General features: G+C 41.8%; 1 protein-coding gene across 2 annotated transcripts in view; it reads left to right on the forward strand.

Annotated features, from left to right (window-relative positions):
• LOC107103692 (leucine-rich repeat-containing protein 16B-like) overlaps positions 1 to 12390 on the forward strand; it is a 78484-nt gene that overhangs the window by 52467 nt on the left and 13627 nt on the right. For both annotated transcript variants that reach the window (XM_015403488.1, XM_015403490.1), the window contains exons 10-12: positions 10080 to 10168; positions 11434 to 11528; positions 11905 to 11991. In XM_015403488.1, the coding sequence (XP_015258974.1) occupies positions 10080 to 10168; positions 11434 to 11528; positions 11905 to 11991 (271 nt within the window). The remainder of the gene's footprint in view (positions 1 to 10079; positions 10169 to 11433; positions 11529 to 11904; positions 11992 to 12390) is intronic.

The raw sequence follows: 12390 nt of genomic DNA on the forward strand, positions 1-12390 counted from the left end.
AAAACCTAAAACTAATTCTTATAAGAGAGTAAAATCTGTATTAGTCTTCATTAAATGTAGCATATTGTTGTAAATCCAACAAGGGTGCAGGCAGGCTCAAAAATCAGGGGACAAGACAGGATCTATAATATCTGTTGTTAGTCGTTCGCGTGCTAGGAACAGATTTGAATGCTTTACTTCTTTGTTTTGTAGCATTTTTTATCCCATTTCTTTTCTGAACTGGTATGTGGGCGATGAAACTGAGCCTGGCGTAGTTGAAGTCGGAGCAGATCACCAGCTGTCTCAGATACAAGGCAGCTGCTTGTTGGATGGTGATGAGGATTGCTGCAACTTCAGCATATTGGCTCGTTTTATCTCCCAACCAGTAGTGGTTTGGTTCGGCTGAGTTGACTCCCATCCAGACAATACCTACCCCCGCTTAGAGTTGGTGTTCATGCATGAAAGCACAGCCATCTGTGTACACTCTGGGGAGCCTATTGCATATGGATTCATTTCTGGTGGGCAGAAAGAGTTGTTCCTACAGCCGTGGGAGTGTCAAGCTTGGGCAGTGGTGTATCGCATTCGCAGTGGTTACATCTGGCTAGCCCTTGTTCTAGTGCCATCCGGTTGTTTTGACAGTATCTTACCTCAATGTCGTAGCCTTGTAGCACCTTGTAGCGACCCGGCTGTTCGACAATCTTCCTTCCATCAGACGCTGACTATTAAGGAAGGTAACCGGTTGGTGACATTTTTTGATAATCACCTTCTGTCCCCTATGTAGCTGCGGAAATGTTCCAGGTTTTTGACGTCGCTTAGGGGTCTGCTTGCGTATGCTATGACCAACATATCCTGGTCGTATTTTTGCCTCAATGCTGCCCTCAGACAATGAGACAGAAAACTGGCTTCCAGATAGAACTCACAGTCCTTATCTGGATATGCCAAGCAGGAGCTGAAACCAGTTTTTGCTTCATCCACTGGAAAGCCTGTTCGCTGTGGTTCCCCCAACAGAAAAGAGTGTCTTTACATATTAGCTCAAGATGTTCTTTGAATGTATGTAATCGGCAAAAATGAGGTTCCCTTGCTCTGTGGCATCGAACATTGCTTTATGAAGGAAGATGTTGAACTCGGCCAGGGAGTTGGAAAACCCAAAGGGATACCTGTTCCAAGTATACTGACGGTTCCCGAAGGAGAACAGCAATTTATACTGGTCAGCCGGGTCCGACTTCATTGTCCAAAAGCCATTAGCCACATCTGTGGTTGAGAGGAAGCGGGTGTCTTTTACCTTTGCTAGTTCCTGATCTAGTTGGATCATGGTCAAGCGTGAAAGTGGTACCTGCTTGTTCAAGGCATGGTAATCGATGGTGATTATTTTCCTGTCGGTTCCAACACCGGCCAGATGGGAGAGTTGTAGGTGGAGTTGCACTCCCGAATGATGTTCTTCTCTAGCAGCTTATCGAGAATCTCTTAGATTGAATAATAAGCAGCTAGAGGAATCTTGTACTGGCGCACAAATGTTGGGGGAGTTTCTGGTTTCTTTAGAATACGAACCGTATGCAAGTTGGTGACCCCACAATCATTGGAGTCCCTAGACAAGATTGGCTAGAACTCATAGAAAAGGTCTAAGAGCGCAACTTTTTCAGCCTCTGTGGACAGTGCATCGGCTTTCTTTAACTGCTGTCTTACTTCTACTTCAAAACCTGGATACGGCTTTTTTGTCCTGACCTTTAAGTTTTGTTTGGCTCTCTTCTGTGGAATGGGCTTCTAGTTCGTACACTACTAAGTTCCCTTCAGTTTTAAGACTGGAGTCAAATAGGGATCCGACAGGCAATGCCTCATCCCTTCTGATGGTTATTATCTTTAAAGGGAAGGTAGAGAAGGTGTCTGGAAAGTCCTGCGTGGTAATCAGGGATGAAGGCAGTTCCCCAATGACGGGAATGCTCAGCTCAAAGTAATGAAATGAGCTATCGATTAGCATTCTGAGAGGTTTAGCAGCTTTTTGTCAGATCAGAACAGTGGTTGGGTTCTCAACTAGAAGATAGGTTGAACGATTGTTCAACTCAAGCAAGGGGGTTTGGTTTAGTTCATGAAAGTGAGGTAAGGCTGGAAATGAACATGGGCGTTTTCCATTTCCTGACCTTTAAGGATGGCTAGCCTGACCGGTACACCTTTAGTATGCCCCGGTATCAACATGTCTGTTTCACATGCAACTTGACGGGCCTGGGGAATGGTTTGCCCTGACCTCATGACCTCAGGTGTTCCGAGGAAGGAACAGGGTGGTGTTTGAGCCCGGGCCCACAAGACCTGGTTGCAGCATGTGTCAAGTTCTACTCCTAGTCGTACCAGGAGGTCAGCACCGATCAGGACTGGTGGATGTTCCACGATGCTAAAGGTATGCGACATGTCTTTGGGTCCAATCTTTACCTTAAGCATACATAAACCAGTAGCCTTCAAGAGTCAGTGGGGCTGATCGTCTGAAAGCACACGGTGGCATCGTCTTACTTCAACCAGATTAGAGTTCACCTGAACATAGAAAGGTACAATCTTCTGCTTATGAAGGATTTTTCCGACTACAGGGCCAAAACTTAGGTTGGAAAACATCTTTCAATTGAACACCTGCCCCTGTGGGATTAAAGGGTTCGGTGTCGGAAGATGTGAGGGTGCAGAAGAAGGATTCATAACTGTGGAAGGATGCACCTTGGTTAATCATCTGTGGTTGTGGTTCTGAAACCCTGAAAAGCAGTTCTGCGGGAGGAAGTGGTTGCACTTGGGGTTTCCCTTGTTCATTTGAACATGCTGCCAGATGAGTAGGGACAAGCTATTTCTCCATAGATGTTAAAGGCTTTGGATTTTCCACTTAGGCCCACAGGTGTCCCTGGTTACAGTCTACGAGTGGGGCCAGTCTGTTCAGCAGGTCTTGGCCCAAAAGAAAGAGTTGTGTCTAAAGTGCAAATGTAAATAGGATGGATTAGAGTCATGTCTCGGAAGGTGACATCTAACCACACCTACTTAGTGATGCACAACTTGTGTTGAGTTTAGCTAGTGATCCCTACATTGCAGGTACCTGGAATGGTTTGCCAAGGGTGTTTATGGCTCTCATTACTTTTTTGAAAAGGATGGTGCACATTAGGCCAATTTCTGAACCCGTGTCCAGAAGGGCATTCGCTCTGATGCACCCACCTATCACGGCAGAACAGTAGAGACAAGGTGCGTTTTTTGGTTAGATGGAGTTCACCTAAGAACCTCAAGAACGGTGTTTATTGTGGTGGTGTTTCGGAAGAGTCGCCTGGTTCTAGCGGCCGTGTTTCCATCTCAGTCCGTTAGACTATTTTGGTGGACGGATCTGGATCCACTCCTAGTCATGCAGACGGAGGTTTCGGATCTTGTTGGAGGTTTCTGATCTTGGGTTGTTGGTTGTGTTCGACGGCAGCTGGGATAAGTTGGTCATCTGTGTCGCTGTTTCAGTAAGCAGCCTGCGTCAGGTGGCCTTCATCTCCTTCATCATCTTCTGTTGTCCATTCTCATCTGCATCTTTAGTACTTACCTTCTTTTCATGGTGTTTTTCACAGACTTTGTTTTGTCTGACTTAAACCTCACATGGAGCTCCTTACCTTCTTCTCCATCCCGACTCCATCCTTCCCGTGTTCCACCTTTCCTATCCTATGGGTTGAACTTCTGCTGTCCTTTGGAATCGTTGCTGGGTTTGGTTTCAGAGGAAGGAATTTCTCGTCCCTCTAGTTCTAGAGCCTTACCTGCTTCGGTCCGAACCTGCAAAACCCTATTTCTTCAGTCAGTTTCTTTGTTGACCCGACCATGTGTTTTCCATACTATCTGCGCATATTTTTTTTATTGCCTGAATGGTAAGGGTTCTGTTTCGGCAGTACATGGTAACATCGTATTTTATGCTTTCATGAAGATTGTGGAGGAACAGATATTTTAGTGTGTGGTCTTCCTTCAGCCCCTCCTGCATATTTGCAGGGGCAGCTCTACCCCTGAAAATATGCAGCTCGCAAACAATGGTAGTATTCTCTTGGCAGTTAATTTATTTTCTGTTGAATGCTGAGGGGCACTGAACATTGTGAAGCCTAGATCAGTGTGAACCGAATATTCCTCTTTCAGTGCTTGACAAAGGGAGGAATAATGGTCTCGAATAGAGGGCTGGAGGCTCTCTATGAACAAATGCACACTTCTTGAAGTAGTTTTCCAGATTATCTTTAACACTAGATGTCCCGGAGAATTTCTGTTTTCCTGCAAGCCCCCCTCAACTCTTCAAGTTTGTGTATTCACTCCACCTTGCTGACTGTCCTTGTTGTAATGCAAATAACCTGTCATATGACCAGCCCTTCTAAATGAGACTGGATAAGGCTGAAACAAACTGGCATCAGAACAAGAGCACGTTCCACACTTTTCATTACCTGCCCCTGCAACATCAGACCTTTTTGCAGGAATAACTTGATAAGTCATATATAAATCTTTTATCTAGGCAAACCTATTAAACAACCAGATATCATACGGGTCCTAGTTCCTGAGCTGAGAACAAGTCATAGCCATGCTTTTCCAACAAGGCAAGGCAGAGCCTAATTATAATGTCCATTCACCAACAGACTCATTTATATTGCAAAGCTCAGTATATGAAAGAAAGAACAACTTAGAGAATAATTGTAATTTTGTCTGTTCTCGCCTTTACATGTCATTCAACATTTCAGCTTAGAGAATGGCGAACAGTATGACTTCAGTACTGGAGTAACATTTATTTCACCCAAAGAAAAACACTACATATGAAGCTACAATTGTCCCATTTAGCAGTTTTTACAAACTCAAGGTGAGTCCTTCCTGCATTTGTGACAGGTATACTTTTTGCAGTGCACACAACGCTCAGTGCTGTGGTTCCTGTTGCAGAGATTGCACACCTGGCCTGCTTATAATAATAATCAAAAAATCTAAAAAATAGAGTTTAGCACATATTCCGAAAGTAAGAGTTGTAGTATGAACTAGATGAGGTTATCTATGTGTGCTACAAGTTTTGTGGCACTACAATGTTCTATAGTGTAATTATTGGCTATTATATGCTTACAATAACAATGAATAAATCTCCAAAAATACAGTTTGGCCTATCTTCCCAAAGTAAGAAAAAAAGAATGTTAGAACTGTAAATATACAGTCAAATGTTTATATAACTATTTTTTCAAAGTATTTATTACTGTTTTTAATGCTGCACTTTAAAATATAAAATTGTCTAGAGCTGTTCTAAACGAAATTTCTTTTTGTTTACACTTGTATATACAAAATGACAAAATAAATCCAATGTAATTCTCCCAGCAAGATAGGAGACTCGCTTTTAGAAAACTACTGTTGTAGCTCACTGTCTGCCTTGCTCTGGTTGCAGAGAGCTGTCTGTTTTGTAGAATAAGTAATCCAACCATTTTCACCATGCTGTCTGCATGTCTGCAGCGGAGGAGAGAGAGGAGAGATCGCTTGAGTTATGTTTCCCCCCAAATATATAATGGTCATTATTGTATAAATATTGTTGCTTTCTAGAGCGTTCCAGCTCATGTAGCTATTTTCATTGTACAGATCAGTTATCATCTGATCGCTGCGCTGGTGGCTCCGCTAAAATCATTGCGGTGATGAAGAAGCACTTAGTTATTTTTACACAAATATGATTCACCCCCCCCTTTCAGACTTTAGCTAAAACCGAAACTGAAGGGGGTGGAATGGTTCTCCAGCCACAGCGCTAATGGGGCATTTACATTTGAAAAGGGATTCATAAGTTGTGAAGTACTGTTGGGGTGATTGGAGGCTGATGAAAAATTCTCGTATCTCTGGAATTTCTAGTGTTAACTTCTCCCGGGCAGAGGGATTGGATAGGTCTAAAAGACAGCGTTCTACCTCTCTAAGGTAGTCCTCAATAGTGGATTCAGTGTTACTGGGGTCAAAACGCTCGATGTCGTGGGCGAGGGATTCAAGTTGCCACATTCTCAATCTCCGTTCTGGGGTTGGAGCTGGGCTGTCTGAATCCTCATCTGATAGCTCTAGCCAGCTGCTCTCGTGGTAGGGTAGAAAGCTCTTCTCTGATCTCCTTGAAGGCATGTGAGGCCGCTCATGGTACACTGGTGGGCCTTTTTCTCCGTAGCCATTAGGCCATGGCCGCGACTCAGGATGGTAACGCTAATCGGTGTCCCATGGTTCGCTGTACAGCTGCCTTTGTGGCAAAGGTGTGCCATAGCAGATTGTGCTTTGTGTTTTGTCTGACCTGCTTTTTATTCTATAACTAGGACCTGGCATGCCGCTCAGGTTCATCATGCTCTTCAGTCTGAAGCTGCTCTGCTGGATGGAACTACGCACTACACTACTGAACTTTACCTGCTCCCTCACGTCTGTTCTCAGCTTTGTTCTTGTCAGAGGAGGATCTCTCCTGGTACCCCTTCTATCAACCCTATCTAAAGCAGGTTTCACTTTATTCTCTCTCTTTGGATCCTTTTGCTCCTTCTGGTCCGTCTTCTGACCCTTCATCTGATCCTTCGCTTGACCCTTCATCTGACCCTTTGCTTGACTCTGCGTCCTGCGAGCAGGGAGCAACCCCTCTTTGCAGTTCAGGAAATTGGAGGTCGCTTTATTATTCTCCTCTTCTGCCTTTCTTGCCCTTTTCTCAGCTTCTAAGTTCTCTTTCTAATTGTTACTTTTTCTGATACAGCAACACAAGTTGACCAAACATATTTGCGATGACCATTTCTTTTTCTGGCTTCCTAGTTGAGTCCATAAGTTTCTGAATATCTTTTTCAGAGGCCTCTAGATTGAGACTATTAATGGCGCTGGGTTTGTCTTTTGATAACGAAATCACTGTTAAACAACTCTTACACACAAAATGATAATGCAGTGTTGGCAAACCTTGCAGAAGTGGTAACGGTTGGCAGCAGCTTTACAATTAAACTTGAAGGTTTTTTTTTTATTCCTGGAGTTTTGATGTTTACCATTCTCCAATTATTAAAACACTTTTTGTCCTCAGCACAGAAAGCAACAGTAAAACAGCATAAAAGAAAACAAGGCTCCTTCTTAACGTTGCTCAGCTGTAATTTCGAAAAGCAACCACCAAAGGGAGGCAGGGTGTCCTCACCTAGGAAATTCCAACTGTGGTTGCAGTGGCACGCTTACGCCATGAGATGGCACCAAAGAGCACTACACAATTTTGATCTCAAAACACTGGGATCAGCTGAGTAGTTGTAATTACACAAGCTACCACTGACCCAGCTTGATGTGACTGTAAGAAACTATGAAATACAAAAATCCACAATCCGATCTCACACCTTTCAGAATAGCAGCAACAAACAAAAAAACAAAGCTGAAGTCCAACAGGAGTAGCGTTATTATCAATTTTAACCAAAAGCAGCCTGGATGATTTATTTGTATTTCATACAGCGAATATTTCAGTCTCAGGCCCACCCAAGGATGCCAATACATTATGCAAAATTATATCCTGCAGATAATGAATAAATTATTAACTACAACTGGGGTTAATTAGTTAATTATTATTTTCTCTATTTTATAATTTTATTGTATTTTATGATTGTGTACAGCACTTCCTGTTAAAAGGGAGTTTTTCCTCTCCACTGTCGCTACAAGCATGCTTAGTGTGAGGGATTGTATTTGAGTCAATGAGTCGATACAATCAACTGGTTTTCCTTAGACAGAAAACTTTGTATCAATTTGACTGTATGATCTGGTTGAACTGTAAAGTGCCTTGAGATGACATGTGTTGTGAATTTGGCGCTATATAAATAAACTGAATTGAAACTGAATTGAACTTTGGTCCTGTTCGGTGTATAAAGTGCTTCATAAATAAAGTTGGTATGGTATGGTATGGTATGGTAATTATTTACCTTATTCAAAATCGGAGGTGAAATCAATTTAGTGTTCTTAGTTGAATAATTGTAGCTCTAATTTACTCACTTACCAGGGTTTCTGGTAAGTGAGTAAATTAGAGCTAATTAGGTTCTGGATGGTTCCTGGATCGGCTGTTAAAACCCAAGTATTCCCACCAATTTCATGGCCTAGGCTAGGTTATCAGCAGAACTATTAATTATCAATCAAAGAACTATTTATCTCTGTCTATTCTATTACCAAAAAAATGTGAATCTCGCCTGTGTTAGGCTATATTGCCACAATTGAGCCAAATCAATTTAAGGAACCATTTCAAATCATTCCCCTTTGTTTTGCACAAAGAGAACATTCTGGAAAACTCCGGCCAAAGGACCCATCAGCTGACAAGAATACAGACCGCAGCAGGAAATACCCCTACGTCATTCAGTTGTAAGATCAATCTCCCTCTTCCCCCTGGGTTTAACACCTGTTAGGAGAGGCCCGTTTCATGTGAAATGCTAAAAGAAAGCTAACTGGAAGTAGCTTTTGTTTTCCTGTGTCAAAAGTCACAGATCGCAGTGTCCCATTGTGCATAGCACACGCTTAACTGGGTGAGACGGGGAAATCCGGAGCTTAACGCTGTCTGGATGTTCCCCCCTTTGCGAAGATCATCATGGCCTATCTGCAGGAGGTAGCTTCTGCTTTGATAGCCTTAAGTAAACCTTCCTCGACCTAAAAGCCCATCAAGTTCCTCTGCTGTAGCATCAGACTGACTTAAAGCTCTTCCGAGAACAGACCCCCGGTGAGACGGACCTCACACCGAGCTGAGGCCGAACCACGTCTCCCATCCCCCGCCCCGCTTCCTTCCTGGACTGGAAGACGTCTCAAAGTAAAACCCATCCACTTTTCTATTTTGATGCTTTAATGAGGTGCTGCACTCAGGCGGGCAGGTAGATAGGAGAAACTTGAATTAATGCTGATGTTTAATCTGTGGTGGTTATAAGAACTCTGGTTTAGTGGTTGAAATGTGTGTGAAAAGCTGCAAGTGATATTTCTTCCTTATTTTTTTTCTATCCTGCTTTCCTTCTCTTTCTGCTTTAAGGTTAGTTTTTAGAGAATTTGCTCACATTCAACCGCTTGTGGTCAAGTGGATGAGGACCCATTGTTACAAGCTGCCCCCCCTCCCTCTCACACATACACACACACACACACAGCCCTGTTTATGCTGCTTTGCTGAACAAACTTCTGCTGCTGTTGCTAATGCATTTTACCCATTTATCATTTTAAGCTGAATGTATTTTATGTTGTTTTAATTGCACTTTTGTTATTATCATAGCTGCTGCTATTCCAAAATGGACATTATTGAATGTATTAACATCTGGCCTATGTTGGAAAAACTCAGAAGCCAGTTAGTCTACCTCGTGTTTATTTTCTAATAGCGTGCAGTGTTTGCATAGATGTTAGATTTCTGTAATCCTGAATTATTAGAATAAAGACATCAGTGTTTAACTTGCAGTTGTTTGTAATTAATATACGGATGGTTTATCACTCAGGCCAGATCCACCCTCTTTTGGTAATAGTTTGAATAAACAGAGAGTTCTTTGATCATTAATAGCAAGTAAAACAAACCAGAAACCATGGAGACTTCAGGGGAAAACAATCACGATGAGGAAGACACAGGAAGACGGATTTGGAGGAAGTTAGATGAGGAATCAGCACTGAGGAACTGCACAAGGAGAGTATTTATGGCTAACTGAACAAAGAGTGGACTAACGAGCAGATTGGGAGCAGGTGTGAAGAGAGCAGTCTAAGGAGCTAGGGAAAAAGGAGACCAACACAAGAGGTCAACAAATAAAAACCTGATAACTGTAATATAACCAGAAAACACAACAAAATAAGAATTAAACTAATAAAACTAGAATACATGGCGTAAAACTGAATACTCAAAAGAAAACAAGACTGTGACATCTTCAAAGTTTGATATTGCATGTTTAAAGTAGAGTCTTATTGAGCTGTTTCAAAGCTTTTCTTCATTTGCAAAAATATATCACATTAAAAGAACTTTAACATGTTGCTACAGGCACTTTTTTTTAAGATATTAACCAAAGGGGTAATTGCTTCATCACATTATTTACATCTCATAGCTCCACCTAGTAGGTTAAATGTTTCCTTTAGACTTCATGTCAAACTAATCGCAGAACCCTGTTTTCTATGTCATTTGTGTTTTTTTATTTTTTCACTAACAGGGATCAGAGGTCACTGAGCAGGTCCTTCACACGGTCAGCAAATCCTCCAGCCTTGAGGAGATTACTCTGGAGAACGCTGGGTTAAAATCGTAAGTTATTCTTCCAAACTGTGTTTATTTGTTAATTGTGTCCTAGCAAAGTCTTAGGATATGAAGTTTTTGAAGTGGGCGTTCTAAAAATGTTGACACATTAGGCAGTAGGAGACTGTTAATATTTGCAAAAGCAGGCTTCCAAAGTTTTTGATTCTCTTTAACAAAAAGGATGGAAAACATTTAAAAAGTATTTTTATTTATTTAGTTAGGTGAATAAATTTGCATTAACGTTCCTGACTAACAGTTATCTTTGAGGAGTTTTCAGCTTTTTCCTCTGCAATCCTAGCCTGACGTAGTCCTACTCAATTCTAGTCAGAATATGAGTCTGATACTGCTCCATAGAGCTGTGATTATGGGGCGTGTTTTGAACGAACCAGGAAAAAAAATGCCTCTGCACTCAATTGGACAGACGTACAACCAATAAGAGCAACGGAGTGAGTGACGTATGTTAAGCAACGCATAGTTGTTGTCAACAAAAATCAAAGCGTGCAGTTTCATGCCTAGAATAAGAAGATGAGCCTTGATCGCGTTTCTCTGTTCCTCTTTTAAAATTAAATTGCTGTCGATATCTTCTAGAACAGACCTAATAGCAGAATCTACTCACCTCAACTCTCCGGCGGCAGCCATTGTTGTTGTCACCCAAGCGCGCTTTGGTCACGAGGTTGATTACTTTACTGTTGATCATCTGTCCATCATAGTATAAAGCCCGCCCTGAAAATTTGATTGGATCGCCTGACAGTGGGCGATAATACTCGCGCTACTATGGAGCAGAGCCAGACCGAACTTCCCGACCTCAAACCTTGTGGGCGGGACTAAGTTCGGAATGGCACCCAGGCTACTGCAATCCTGGGTTCTCTCTAGAAAAACCTTCTGTTCGTGATCCAGAAACATGCATGTTAGCCTAATTGGCTACACTAAAATGAGGAATAAGTGTGTAAGTGACTTGTATTGTTTCTTTGCTGCCCTTCGATGGAATTATTTATTGTACCCAGTAGTTGCTCATAATTGTGAAGCAGCTGTCTAAAAAATTAGGATTGCAAACATTTGTCTCCTGCCTGGAACAGTTTGGAGGATCCCAGCAGGAAACAGCTCTGGTTTCTGAACGTTAATGACTTCATATGGTGTAAATTCATTTTTCAGATCTGATCTGTACTAACTACTCATTAATCAAACCTCTATGAATTAAGATATGAAATTAATTCTAAAGATGTTGGATTATATGAATGCAGGTCTTCATAGCCTTGATTTCTCTATGTGTACAGAGACTTTCCTCAGAAAATGGCCGCCGCCCTATCAGAGAACCCAGCATCTGTTATCCATTCCATTAATTTGGCCCACAACTCACTGGACAACCAAGGTATCAGGAAATAAATCTCAGTGCATGTCTGACTTACTGTGTCTGTTTTAGATGTATTACCTGAGAAGGCAACACATCCTGATCCAAACTAGAGATGCACCAGTGAGAATGCTGCATCGGATATACAATCTTTGGTTTTATTGACCTACCTATTGTGACTTTCAATGAGTAACATTTTAATTTAATTGGAAAAAGACAGAATTCTTTCTTATTTTTTTACTGCTCTGTCACCGATCGATCTTAATCAACCTGATATGAACACACTTTTTATCTGTGCATTTTTTGAAGATAAAGAAAGAAAATAACATACAAAAGAAAACACATACAGCTTTAAGCTCACTAAAACAACTTTTTGCATCATCTGTAAATGCTGCAGGTGTGTCCAGCTTAATCCAGCAGGTTTGTCGCCTCAGCAAGGGACTTCGTCTGCTCAACCTGTCAAAGACTTCTCTTACCTCAAAAGGTAAGCCGTATTTTTACTTCTTTTTTGCTTTGGCTCCAACTACAAAGTTTTGGAAAGTAGCCTGACCAAACATAGAACCTCAGTAAACCCTGTAGAGAATGAGCTAATTTACCTGCATAGAGTTCATGTTGTGGGTTAAAGAAGTAAAAACCTAAGCTGCACATAATACCCCCTTACTTGTTTTGTAGTCTCAGGTTTTCGGCCAAGTAAAACTCCAGGTTGACTTGTGATGCAGCGCATTGCCCTGCAGGCTGCATGTCTCTGTTGCTGTTCCCTGTGCACAGAGGATAATTTAAATATTGCATTTAATTGCTCTGCTTCCGATAACGTTCACTGATACCTGCTAATGAAAAATCCGTATGGAAGTAAATATGTGCCATCAGAATTTGAATAAAAAAT

This window comes from Cyprinodon variegatus, unplaced genomic scaffold (assembly GCF_000732505.1).
Source record: "Cyprinodon variegatus isolate N-32 unplaced genomic scaffold, C_variegatus-1.0 Scaffold1505, whole genome shotgun sequence".
Lineage (NCBI taxonomy): Eukaryota > Metazoa > Chordata > Actinopteri > Cyprinodontiformes > Cyprinodontidae > Cyprinodon > Cyprinodon variegatus.